Source organism: Petromyzon marinus, chromosome 17 (assembly GCF_048934315.1).
Source record: "Petromyzon marinus isolate PM22_M1 ecotype Great Lakes invasive population chromosome 17, UKy_Petmar_22M1.pri1.0, whole genome shotgun sequence".
Classification (NCBI taxonomy): domain Eukaryota; kingdom Metazoa; phylum Chordata; class Hyperoartia; order Petromyzontiformes; family Petromyzontidae; genus Petromyzon; species Petromyzon marinus.
In genome coordinates, this window is record NC_133683.1 from 16,116,252 (window position 1) to 16,129,046 (window position 12,795).

The 12,795-nt window shown below is 52.5% G+C and overlaps 1 protein-coding gene across 1 annotated transcript in view; it reads right to left on the bottom strand.

Annotated features, from left to right (window-relative positions):
* Positions 1-12,795, bottom strand: part of LOC116943261 (glucagon-like peptide 1 receptor) — a 71,738-nt gene that overhangs the window by 34,627 nt on the left and 24,316 nt on the right. The window contains exons 4-6 of the mRNA XM_032955969.2: positions 7,940-8,052; positions 876-982; positions 91-244 (exon numbers count right to left, since the gene is read on the bottom strand). Of these exons, the coding sequence (XP_032811860.1) occupies positions 91-244; positions 876-982; positions 7,940-8,052 (374 nt within the window). The remainder of the gene's footprint in view (positions 1-90; positions 245-875; positions 983-7,939; positions 8,053-12,795) is intronic.

The window sequence follows — 12,795 nt, forward strand, 5'->3', positions numbered from 1 at the left end:
GATATGCTAGAGGGTTGGGCGTGCTGTGGAGTAAAGGTGAGGGGTGAATGTGTGGGGCGAGGGATGATTGTGCGCACAGCGAGTCCACACCTGGTGAGCGAGCACTTCATCCCAGGCGCCCGTGTCGCTGTCGGAGGCGTAGATGCTGCGCAGGACAGCGTCCTTCACCAGGATGGAGATGGCGCGGAGGATGAAGGAGAGGAACAGATTCAGGTGGATGTAATTCCTCGTGCAGTGCAGCCTCCTATGCTCGCACACAACACACAAAGGCAACGATAAACGTTCCGCCCCCTTGTAGCCTTCACAGAACGCTGGGCCAAGCGATGTTAGCGGTGGGTTACTAACACAAGTCAGAGGCGCCTGATGTATTTTAGGCTGAGTCGACCTAGGGGAGGCCCAGTCTTCTTCCATCCCTTCGCTCTCAACGCTGCTGCTGTTGCTGTCCACCTCCCCTTCTTATCTCGACCCTGCCTCGTGACCCTGCAAATCCATCCTGAGGGTCGTCCCAAATTGGGTCATCTACTCCCACGTCTCCAAAGGAGGCCCCTCCCTCCGTGGCAGAGGGGGACCCCAGTTTCAATGTGAGGACACGTGGCGAGGCACGCGGAGATGGAGGGAGACCACAAGAGGGAGATGTGGGAAGACGCGGGGAGGCGCGGGGAGATTTTGGGGAGATGCAACGGAGACGTAGGGAGAAGTGGGGAGGTGCGCAGAGACTGGGGAGATGCGGGGAGATGCGGCGAGACACACGGGAGGTTTAGGGAGACGTGACATGTTGCGAGATACGGGGAGACGCGGGAAAGCGCAGGCAGATGCGGGGAGATGCAGGGCGATGTGGGGAGAAGTAGGGAGACGCGGGAGATGCGGGGAGCTACCGGAAGAGCAGGAGGATGGCAGAGGCGAGCAGCAGAGCGGCGAGGGAGAGCGAGTGGCCGACCGTGTAGACAGCGTGGATCAGGGACAGCAGCTCCCGGGGCTCCTCCTGCAGCTCAGCAAACAGTACATAGCGTACACCTATAGCGTACACCCATAGCGTACACCCATAGCGTACACTTATAGTGTACACGCATAGCGTGCACCTATTGCGTACACCTATCGCATACACGCATAGCGTACACCTATAACGTACACGCATAGTGTACACCTATAGCGTACACTTATAGTGTACACGCATAGTGTACACCTATTGTATACACCTATTGCGTACACCATTAGCGTAAACCTATAGCGTACATGCATAGCATACACCTATAACGTACACGCATCGTGTACACCTATAGCGTACACCTATCGCGTACACGCCTAGTGTACACCTATAGTGTACAAGCATAGCGTACACCCATAGCGAACACGCAGAGCGTACACCCATAACGTACCCACATAGCGTACACCCATAGCGTACACCCATAGCGTACACCCATAGCGTATTCCCATAGCTTACACCTATAGCATACACCCATTGTGTACACCTATAGAGTACACCCATAGTGTACACCTATAGCATACACCTATAGTATACACCACATATCACACACCTATAGTATACAGCACGTAGCATTTCCCCGAAAATCACGATGATGAACCCAAAGCGCTGGCCTATTGACGAAGCAGAGACGACGGTACCATTGACATTCCCTGCACCTCTGCTGCAGTTGACGGACAGCGAATATGGCGTCCGTGCAGGACCACCCTCAGCATGCCTGGCCAGGCGACGTTGCATCATTTCTTGCCAAGACCTTTCCCAGCACGCTGGGGAAAATGAGTGCGGTGCCCCTCCAGGGCGTCCTTTCCATTCCTGCGGAAGCGGTCCCGTGGACCGGACAGTCGTGATGGTCTCACAAAGGGGGCGGAATGCGTGCAAACGTCGCCCTCGGTTTGAAGCTCCGGACCGCCCCTTCGCACTTCCCCAACAGGTGGCAAAATCAGCCAACCGCTCACAAGCGGCAGCTATTTCCTCCAATATTTGAGGCACAGCAAGCACGAGCAGGGTCAACCTCACCTGGCCTGGTGATGCAGTTTGAGCTGAGGGGTTTCCCCCTCCGACCCCCCCCCCCACCCAAGACCTCGCAGAAACGCTCAGCATACAGTGAGGGAAAAAAGTATTTGATCCCCTGCTGATTTTGTACGTTTGCCTACTAACAAAGAAATGATCAGTCTATAATTTTAATGGTAGGTTTATTTGAACAGTGAGAGACAGAATAACAACAACTAAATCCAGAAAAACGCATGTCAAAAATGCTATAAATTGATTTGCATTTTAATGAGGGAAATAAGTATTTGACCCCTCTGCAAAACATGACTTAGTACTTGGTGACAAAACCCTTGTTGGCAATCACAGAGGTCAGACGTTTCTTGTAGTTGGCCACCAGGTTTGCACACATCTCAGGAGGGATTTTGTCCCACTCTTCTTTGCAGATCTTCTCCAAGTCATTAAGGTTTCGAGGCTGACGTTTGGCAACTCGAACCTTCAGCTCCGTCCACAGATTTTCTATGAGATTAGGGTCTGGAGACTGGCTAGGCCACTCCAGGACCTTAATGTGCTTCTTCTTGAGCCACTCCTTTGTTGCCTTGGCCGTGTGTTTTGGGTCATTGTCATGCTGGAATACCCATCCACGACCCATTTTCAATGTCCTGGCTGAGGGAAGGAGGTTCTCACCCAAGATTTGATGGTACATGGCCCCGTCCATCTTCCCTTTGATGCGGTGAAGTTGTCCTGTCCCCTTAGCAGAAAAACACCCCCAAAGCATAATGTTTCCACCTCCATGTTTGACGGTGGGGATGGTGTTCTTGGGGTCATAGGCAGCATTCCTCCTCCTCCAAACACGGCGAGTTGAGTTGATGCCAAAGAGCTCCATTTTGGTCTCATCTGACCACAACACTTTCACCCAGTTGTCCTCTGAATCATTCAGATGTTCATTGGCAAACTTCAGACGGGCATGTATATGTGCTTTCTTGAGCAGAGGGACCTTGCGGGCGCTGCAGCATTTCAGTCCTTCACGGCGTAGTGTGTTACCAATTGTTTTCTTGGTGACTATGGTCCCAACTGCCTTGAGATCATTGACAAGATCCTCCCGTGTAGTTCTGGGCTGATTCCTCACCGTTCTCATGATCATTGCAACTCCACGAGGTGAGATCTTGCATAGAGCCCCAGGCCGAGGGAGATTGACAGTTCTTTTGTGTTTCTTCCATTTGCGAATAATCGCACCAACTGTTGTCACCTTCTCACCAAGCTGCTTGGCAATGGTCCTGTAGCCCATTCCAGCCTTGTGTAGGTCTACAATATTGTCCCTGACATCCTTGGAGAGCTCTTTGGTCTTGGCCATGGAGGAGAGTTTGGAATCTGATTGATTGATTGATTGCTTCTGTGGACAGGTGCCTTTTATACAGGTAACAAGCTGAGATTAGGAGCACTCCCTTTAAGAGTGTGCTCCTAATCTCAGCTCGTTACCTGTATAAAAGACACCTGGGAGCCAGAAATCTTTCTGATTGAGAGGGGGTCAAATACTTATTTCCCTCATTAAAATGCAAATCAATTTATGACATTTTTGACATGCGTTTTTCTGGATTTCTTATTGTTATTCTGTCTCTCACTGTTCAAATAAACCTACCATTAAAATTATAGACTGGTAATTTCTTCGTCAGTGGGCAAACGTACAAAATCAGCAGGGGATCAAATACTTTTTCTCTCACTGTACATGCGAACCTGTTCTTGGCGGTCGGAGATAGGATTACCATTCTTTCCCTTAAGGGTGGTAATGTGTGCGGTGCTGCGGGTTACCTTTTTAACGTAATTAAAGAGCGATTTTAGATTGCAGCTTCCATCTCCTCAGCACACACTCAGCGTGTATGCGTGTGCCGCCCTTCCCGGGTGCTACTCGCTAACAGCACTTGCCCCTGCGGTCTGCTAAGGCTTACGGGGCATTTTTTGTCTATGTTACAGACGGAGTCTGATTGGTCGGTTCCGGTCCCTCTGGAGGACCAGCGTGGTGACGTCGACACACGTGACCGGTTGGCTGTGGAATGTTTTTTTTGTGGAACGGGGAAAAGCTGTGCCCGTGAATCGGCCGTAATTCTGGAAACGCCGGAATGCCACAGAATTCCGCAACAGCGTGAACACGAAACTGTCCACGGATCGCGAAGCAAGGGAGAGAGAGATGGGGGTGGGGGGGGAGGAGATGATGAAATGGGGGAGCGTGAGTGGGAGGGCAGGGGGACACGACTAAAGCAGAGCGGGTGGATGGAGGAGCAGAGAAAGTTTTTTTTTACTTTTAACAGATTACGATATATTTTGTTGAGCTAAATCTTTGGGATGGAGGGACATCTCGGGTTTGCAGCGGTGTCCAGACGGTGTCCAGACGGTGTCCATTGACACGCGGCATCGCGGACACGTCAAGATAGCACACCTGTAACCTACACATCCTTGTGCTGCTGCTGCTGCCTAAACAATACGGCCACAAATCAGAGTAATTTGTTAGTTGGTGGTCTAGGCAAGGCTGTGCGCATTACACACCCAGCGTGCAGGGCAGGGCTGACCCAATCACACCGTCACCTCTGCCCGTCTAGAAATCACCTTCTGTCGTGTACCGCTACTCGAGAGACGATTGGAGCCCTTATTGTATTCCAGTCTGCTGCGGGCACTTCTCTATCTGATGAGTTTAACATTGTTTATGGAAATAAAATGTGTTAGAAGGGAAGAGGCAATGGAGTGGAATGTAAGGGTGGGAGGGAAGTGCTGAGAGGGGGGTAGAGGGGGGGTGTAGTTCGTGGGAGTGAGGGAGACAGGTGACAGGAATATGGTCGTGAAAGAGAGTAATGGGGACACTTGCGGGGTTGGCGGGAGAGGCGAGGGAGAGAGTCGAGGTGAATATGGGGGAAATGACGAGAACATGGAGCTAGGAAAGTGGAAGGTGACAGGAATAAGAGCGTCGGACAGATGGGGTGATGGGAACACGTGGGGAGGGTGGGGGTGGGGGGAAAGACGAGGGGAGGAAGACGAGGAGGAGACGTTGGTGGGAAAGTTAGAGAGAGCAGGAGAGCCAAAAGGAGCGGTCACTGTTCTTTACGATTCATGAGTTCCTGAGGAGTTTGGTGGAAAAAAGAACAAAAACGAGCATAAGCCGGAGAGAAACGGGACCAGTGCCCAGTGCCGCGTCGAATTTACAGCATCTTGATTAACAAGGGCCTACGTGTGTCAGTGAAATTTACACTCGCGCATGCACGCACACACACAAACACCGCGTACCATGCACCACGTGCCACACGTGTGCACGCACACACACGAACACCGCGTACCACGCACCACGTGCCACACGCGTGCACGCACAATGTGCCCAGAGCGCACACCACACGTCCATGTAGCGTACAGCGATGGCAGTCGGCGTCACCGCGGTGACTCGTGCCAGGCTATGTGCACTTTGAGGCCATGTAAAGTGTGGAGGGCTCGCGGGCGGGGCAGGCCCTGGTGTTACGGGTTAACTGACTGACGTGACTGGCGAATTCCCAAAACAAAAACAAAGATCCCTCGTGTAGCCATAACAAGCCGGTGGGGCAAGTGCTGTCCGTGAGCACCTACAAAGGTGGGCAGGGCACACGAGGGAGTGGGTGGTATTTGTCTCCCCCAGTGGAGATGTTAACACACCACAGCAGGTACTCATTTGAGGCTGAGTCGACGTAGGGGAGGCCCAGGACCGGTTCAGATAATCGTCACTGGTGTTGGCCGTGAGCGGGAATCGAACCCGGGTCGCCGGGTTCAGAGCGCAGCGCGCGAACTGCTACTCCACCGCTCCCCGCACACACACACACAGACACCCACATGTAGCAACACACCACCACATACACGAGGCTTACATCACACGACACATATCACCCACACACATTATTATCGTTACACATATTGTTTGGGTGACTTTACCGAAAGACCCAAAGAATATGAATTCCTGCAGTCACGAAAGATCCTTGCACCTGTTTACCTAGGAAAGCCTCACCGAGTATCATGACTCTCTTTCAGGAGGGTCCTGCCAAGTTTTCACCGATGGCGGCGATGATCGGTTACGGAGCACCCCAATGGAGTCATTCCTGGGTCATTTTTGCAAATGTGCATGGACCGTGACGCCGCCACACAACGGCACTACTCTTGTGCATGATGTCACGGGATCTCTCGCGTCCACTGTGAAGCGGACGGCACGCGGTACTATTGCGGTGTTACACTACCGCGGTATTAACCAGCGTGGCCGCTCGAGTCGGACCGCGAAGCTCCGTGACGAGCTGCGAACGCGCCACCGCTGAGCCAAGTCAAGGATCCACATTGACCCCCTTGTACCGCACACACAGCACACACACACAGCACACACACACAGCACACACACACAGCACACACCACACACACAGCACACACAGCACACACACACAGCACACACACAGCACACACACAGCACACACATAACACAAAGACAAAAATCCCCCCATAGCCTGCACGGCCTGTTGGGGCAAGTGTTGTGTTAGCGACCACCTTTGAAGGCCGGCACTGCACACGAGGAGGGGATGTGACCAGCACCAAAGCTGCGGGGTGGGATATGGAAGACAGTGGGAAGGGATCTGTCGCTTTCACTCAGATAATTCGCTGTGTAACAAAAAATAAATTGTTTTTTTATTCCTGGGTAGTAAGTGCTATTTCCGAATTGTTTATGCCTCAAAAGTACAGAAAATGGCTGTTATTATTCCCCACAAACTTTGCTTTTGTGACCAGGACACAAAAGCAAGGTTAATAATCCACTCCATTAATAACAGTGTAACAAAAAATGTGTTTTGTTCCTGGGTAGTAAGTGTTATTTCCTAATTGCTTATGTCTCATAAGTACAGAAAAGGGCTAGTATTTCCCACAAACTTTGCTTTTGTGACCAGGACATTGATATTTTGAAATGTACCTATTTCCAACGAGAAAACGTGGTGTGCATTAGTGTCATTCCTTCACGTAAAGTCCTGGTCACAAAAGCAAAGTTTGTGGGGAACAATAATAGACATTTTCTATACTTTTGAGGCATAAGCAATTAGAAAATAACACTTATTACCCAGGACCAAAAATCGTGTTACATCGTGATATAATTGGAACATTTCCTCCATCAGCCAAGTTCTCTGGGGAGGTCTGTACCGCGAACCCAATGCAGCCACAGCAGCTGCATGAGCCACAGTCTTAAACCTCGCCCATTTCCTTTTGGCATCAGAGAGGAGGGGGGGGGGTGATGATGCCGACTGCTGCTGCAAGCAATAATCAAATTCTCGCTTGCAACTTTGATCAGCTATCCGATACCGGACTATTGTGGGTGTTAATTAAGAGATCCTAAGGTGGACGCCCACCACTGTGGTGGAAGAATGGCAGTCGCATTTTATAAATGACAAGCCGATGGTCAATTTTACAGATCAGGTCCACAAGTAGGTCCTGACGTATGTATGTTGAGCTTCTTTCGCGCCGTACGTAGCCAACCGTGCTAATCGGAGGTGCGCGGGGAAGGGCAACAGGACATGGGCCCGCAATCCTCTGTTCTGTCGCTACATAGTCCAGCAGATGCTCTTGCCGGGACCCGGCGTGCATCGATTTGTTGTGGACGTGCCGATGCCATCACAGCGTGCCATTACAAGCCCACGGGCTGCACGGAAGTCTTGCAGCCTCCTGCCACTCTTCAATGCTTGCATCATGACCCACTCGGGGGCATTAAAGTCACCCGGTGAGATGACTCGATCCCGACGGGCCACTTTAGCCAGCGCCTGGGGCAGAAGGCACTCGCCTCGCCTGTTACCCCCCACTGATGTTCAACTTCGACGGCGGTGGTATGGGAGCCACCACCACCGCCACCGTTCCGCACCTCCTGAGACAACACACGCGCACCGCACACCCTGCACGTGGCGCACGCTCTGCCGTGGTGGCGGTGCTCGTGGTGAGTACCTGGTTGGTGCGGTCCTCACACTCGCTCACGTTCCTCCACGTCTCGTTGGATCCGTCCATGTGGAGCCACGTCCCATCGGCTGAGCAGAAGCGGTACGCCCGGCCGAACCACACTGTGGGACACACAGACACCGCACTGTGAGACACACAGACACCGCACTGAGACACATAGTAACCGCATTGTCAGACACACAGACACCGCACCGTGGGACACACAGACACTGCACTGTGTGACACACAGACACCGCACTGAGACACACAGACACCGCACTGAGACACACAGACACCGCACTGTGTGACACACACAGACACCGCACTGTGTGACACACACAGACACCGTACTGTGTGACACACAGACACCGCACTGTGTGACACACAGACACCGCACTGTGTGACACACAGACACCGCACTGTGAGACACACAGACACCGCACTGTGACACACAGACACCACATTGTGGGACACACAGACACCGCACTGTGTGACACACAGACACCGCACTGAGACACACAGACACCGCACTGAGACACACAGACACCGCACTGAGACACACAGACACCGCACTGTGTGACACACAGACACTGCACTGTGAGACACACAGACACCACACTGTGACACACAGACACCGCACTGTGAGACACAGACACCGCACTGTGTGACACACAGACACCGCACTGTGAGACACACAGACACCGCACTGTGTGACACACAGACACCACACTGTGGAACACACAGACACCGCACTGAGACACACAGACACCGCACTGTGGGACACACAGACACTGCACTGAGACACACAGACACCGCACTGTGGGACACACAGACACTGCACTGAGACACACAGACACCGTACTGTGTGACACACAGACACCGCACTGTGAGACACAGACACCACACTGTGACACACAGACACCGCACTGTGAGACACACAGACACCGCACTGTGTGACACACAGACACCGCACTGTGAGACACACAGACACCGCACTGTGTGACACACAGACACCGCACTGTGAGACACACAGACACCGCACTGTGACACACAGACACCACACTGTGGGACACACAGACACCGCACTGAGACACACAGACACCGCACTGTGTGACACACAGACACCGCACTGAGACACACAGACACCGCACCGTGGGACACACGGACACCGCACTGTGAGACACACAGACACCGCACTGAGACACACAGACACCACACTGTGGGACACACTGACACTGCACTGAGACACACAGACACCGCACTGAGACACACAGACACCGCACTGTGTGACACACAGACACCGCACTGAGACACACAGACACCGCACTGTGACACACAGACACCACACTGTGTGACACACAGACACCATACTGTGTGACACACAGACACCACACTGTGAGACACACAGACACCGCACTGTGACACACAGTCACCACACTGTGTGACACACAGACACCACACTGTGAGACACACAGACACCGCACTGTGTGGGTGGTGCAGGGTGCAGTGTGTGGGTAGTGCAGGGTGCAGTGTGTGGGTAGTGCAGGGTGCAGTGTGTGGGTAGTGCAGGGTGCAGTGTGTGGGTAGTGCAGGGTGCAGTGTGTGGGTGGTGCAGGGTGCAGTGTGTGGGCAGTGCAGGGTGCACTGTGTGGGTAGTGCAGGGTGCAGTGTGTGGGTGGTGCAGGGTGCAGTGTGTGGGTAGTGCAGGGTGCACTGTGTGGGTAGTGCAGTGTGTGGGTAGTGCAGGGTGCAGTGTGTGGGTAGTGCAGGGTGCAGTGTGTGGGTAGTGCAGGGTGCAGTGTGTGGGTAGTGCAGGGTGCACTGTGTGGGTAGTGCAGGGTGCAGTGTGTGGGTGGTGCAGGGTGCAGTGTGTGGGTAGTGCAGGGTGCAGAGTGTGGGTGGTGCAGGGTGCAGTGTGTGGGTAGTGCAGGGTGCAGTGTGTGGGTAGTGCAGGGTGCACTGTGTGGAATGCAGGGCGGTATATCCCGGTTTAACAGCAGCTGCTATCGATCGCAGCCTTCAAGAACCCTTGAGGAAACACACTGCTCTGCTGCAGATTATGTTGCTGATAATGCCGCTGATAATTATCAAGGTAATCCTGCTGATTATGCTGTTGCTGCTACTGATGCGAATGATACTTCTGCTGCTGCCGATGATTACGATGATCTTGCTGATGAGTATAACATCGCCTCCAATTATGCTTCATTTTAATGTCTTTTTAAAGAAGAACTCGTCCCCACTGAAGAGGGCATCGCAATTCTTTACGGTATAAATTAAACGAATGTAGTCCTACCTAAATATCATCAAAACACACGAATACAAATATCAAAATGAGAGGACACACTCAAGGAAAAGCTAAAAGGAAAACAAAAATTGAGTCTTGCAGAGTTCTCCTGAGCTGTTTCTGTGCTCGGAACCAATCTTAGGGCCCGGTGGAAGGGTTCCACATCTTGGACGCCACACTCGAAAAGGCCTCTACGACCACTTACAGACCCAGCCTAGAATGAACACTTCTAGGTTGAGCTAGCAGAGCCTGGCCTGAGAGGCGCAAGGTATGTGTCTACTCGACGTCTGGGGGACCAGACGGGACTACGGGTACTGAGCTTTGTAAGTCCTTACAGCTAAATTAATTGTACGCGATGGCAGACTGGTAGCCAGTGCTGATCGCGGGAGGATTGGTTTTCTACGCGTTCGAAATGGCTAGCGACGTCGAAAGCGTGCGGGCAGCCGCATTCTGCACCGGCTGCAATTTCCGAACCGATCCACGAGGCCGCACGGCACACAAAAGCATTTCTGCAATCCAGGAGCGTTGACACAGAGGCGTGAAGCGGTGTTTTGAGATCGCCAGCGGATAAGAGGGGGCTCAGCCCTAGGAGCACTCTTAGGTGATAAATAAACAGCTACGATCGAACGGCACACCTAGCTTGTGCACCACCCCTTACAGGAAGAGGGCGTCCTCCATTAATTCACGGAGGCTCAAGCTCCCCCTGCCCCATCCTCATTCTCTGACCCTACAATCATCAGCTCCGTCTTGTCAGGATTCAGCCGTAGCCAGTTGTCATGCATCCGTGCAGCGACCTCTGCCAGGCAGTCTGTTGCGCAGGCGAGATCTGCATCTGGGTCACCTGAGAAGGAGACACATATCTGAGCGTTTCATCGGCGTGCTGGTGGCACTTTAACCCGTGCCTCCGGATGACAGCTCCCAGCGGCCTAACATAGACATTGAATAAAAGGGGAGATAAGACTGAGGGATACCCTAAGGGGAGGGTCCGGAAAGGGACACGTGGGGACCCAAAGCCATTTGCTGGGTCCCTGCCCTGCAGAAAAGATCCAATCCACTGCGAGGCGGTACCTCCGATTCCTGCCAGGTCCCGTAGGAGCTAAAATAAACCCCCACGATCGATTGTATCAAAGGCCACTGACAGGTCCCACATAGCCAGGGCTGTATCCCTGGCCCATCGCCGTGAGGACATCGTCTGTCACGCAAACCAAGGCGGACTCAGTTCCACGATGGGTCCTGAAGCCTGTCTATAATCTTCCCTACAAAGGGAAGATTGTAGATCGGGCGATAGTTAGCGAGGATATCAACATCCAGTCCCGTTTAATTTAGGAGTGGTCGCACTAAACCACTTTTCAGCGGTCACAGGGAGACTCCTTCTGAAATGGAAGAATTGACCAATTCGGTCACCATTGGAACCACCGGCTCAAAGGCCTCTTAAGAAGCCAAGATGGACAAGGATCTAAATCACACGTGGTCCATTTCATCCGCGCAGTAGTCTGGATGAGGTTTGCAGGCAGGACCGGTAAAAAAAATCCTCAAAGACGAGAGGAGCCCTTGGGTCCAAGCTAGGATCAGTACTAATTGCTGGGCAGATACCTTCTGTAATGCGATCGATCCTATTAGCAAAGAATTTATGGAAATCGTTGCAGCGCTCTTCAGAAGGAGCAACCTTTATGCACGCTCAGTCTGGGTGAATCAAACCGTTGACCATCCTGCTCAACAGGGCGGTTCCTTGCAGAGTCAATCCTCGTGGCAACGGACTTTTTCTTCGCCATAAAGATAGCCCCCCGTGTGTGTCAGCCCGTTGACAGGCTCAGCTCGATCATCATCGAGCTGAGATCTGCACTAGCGTCGTTCCATTTTCCTAAGTTGTACTTTGAGGCCCCTGAGGTCTCTGGAATACCGGGGGGGGGGGGCGGGGGGGGGGGGTGGTGCTCGTGGTAACTTGAGCATGAAGACGGCGGTGAGGAGCAAGGTCATTTAAAGCAGATCGGAGCACTGAAACGTACTCACCAACCCTCCCACTGATGGTACTACTATCACAGTAAGAGGAAATATGGGCCGACAAGGCGTCGTGAAATCCAGAAGGGGTCATGTGTCTTTTGGGCCAAACCCAACCTCCCTGAAGTCCCCCAGACTGTCAGAGAATGGTGGGGAGACCCTTGATCTCAGCATTAATCACCATGTGTTCAGTCCACAGTGTGAACAAAATTTGAATGGCCCCAACTGAGACCCCCTAGGCGAATACATTGTCGATAATGTGGCCGTGATCATGGGTTGGGCCCTGAATGAACTGAGTAACTCCCATAGAATCCATGGTATTCGAAAGGTCTGTAGCCAAGCTATCAGACGCGTCGTCCATGTGTTGAAATCTCCCGGCACAATTGTGCGAGGGAATTCCAAGAACAAGGGCAAAATCACATCAGACAGCTGAGACAGGTGGTCTATAATCAAGTGGTGAAATACAGGCTCTGATTCTCATGCAGGGCACAACGCACGATCCTGTATTCAAACGATCCAACTTTGGGACCAGGACACAGCACAGATGAGACCAGTCTGAAAGATCAACACCACCTTGTCACCT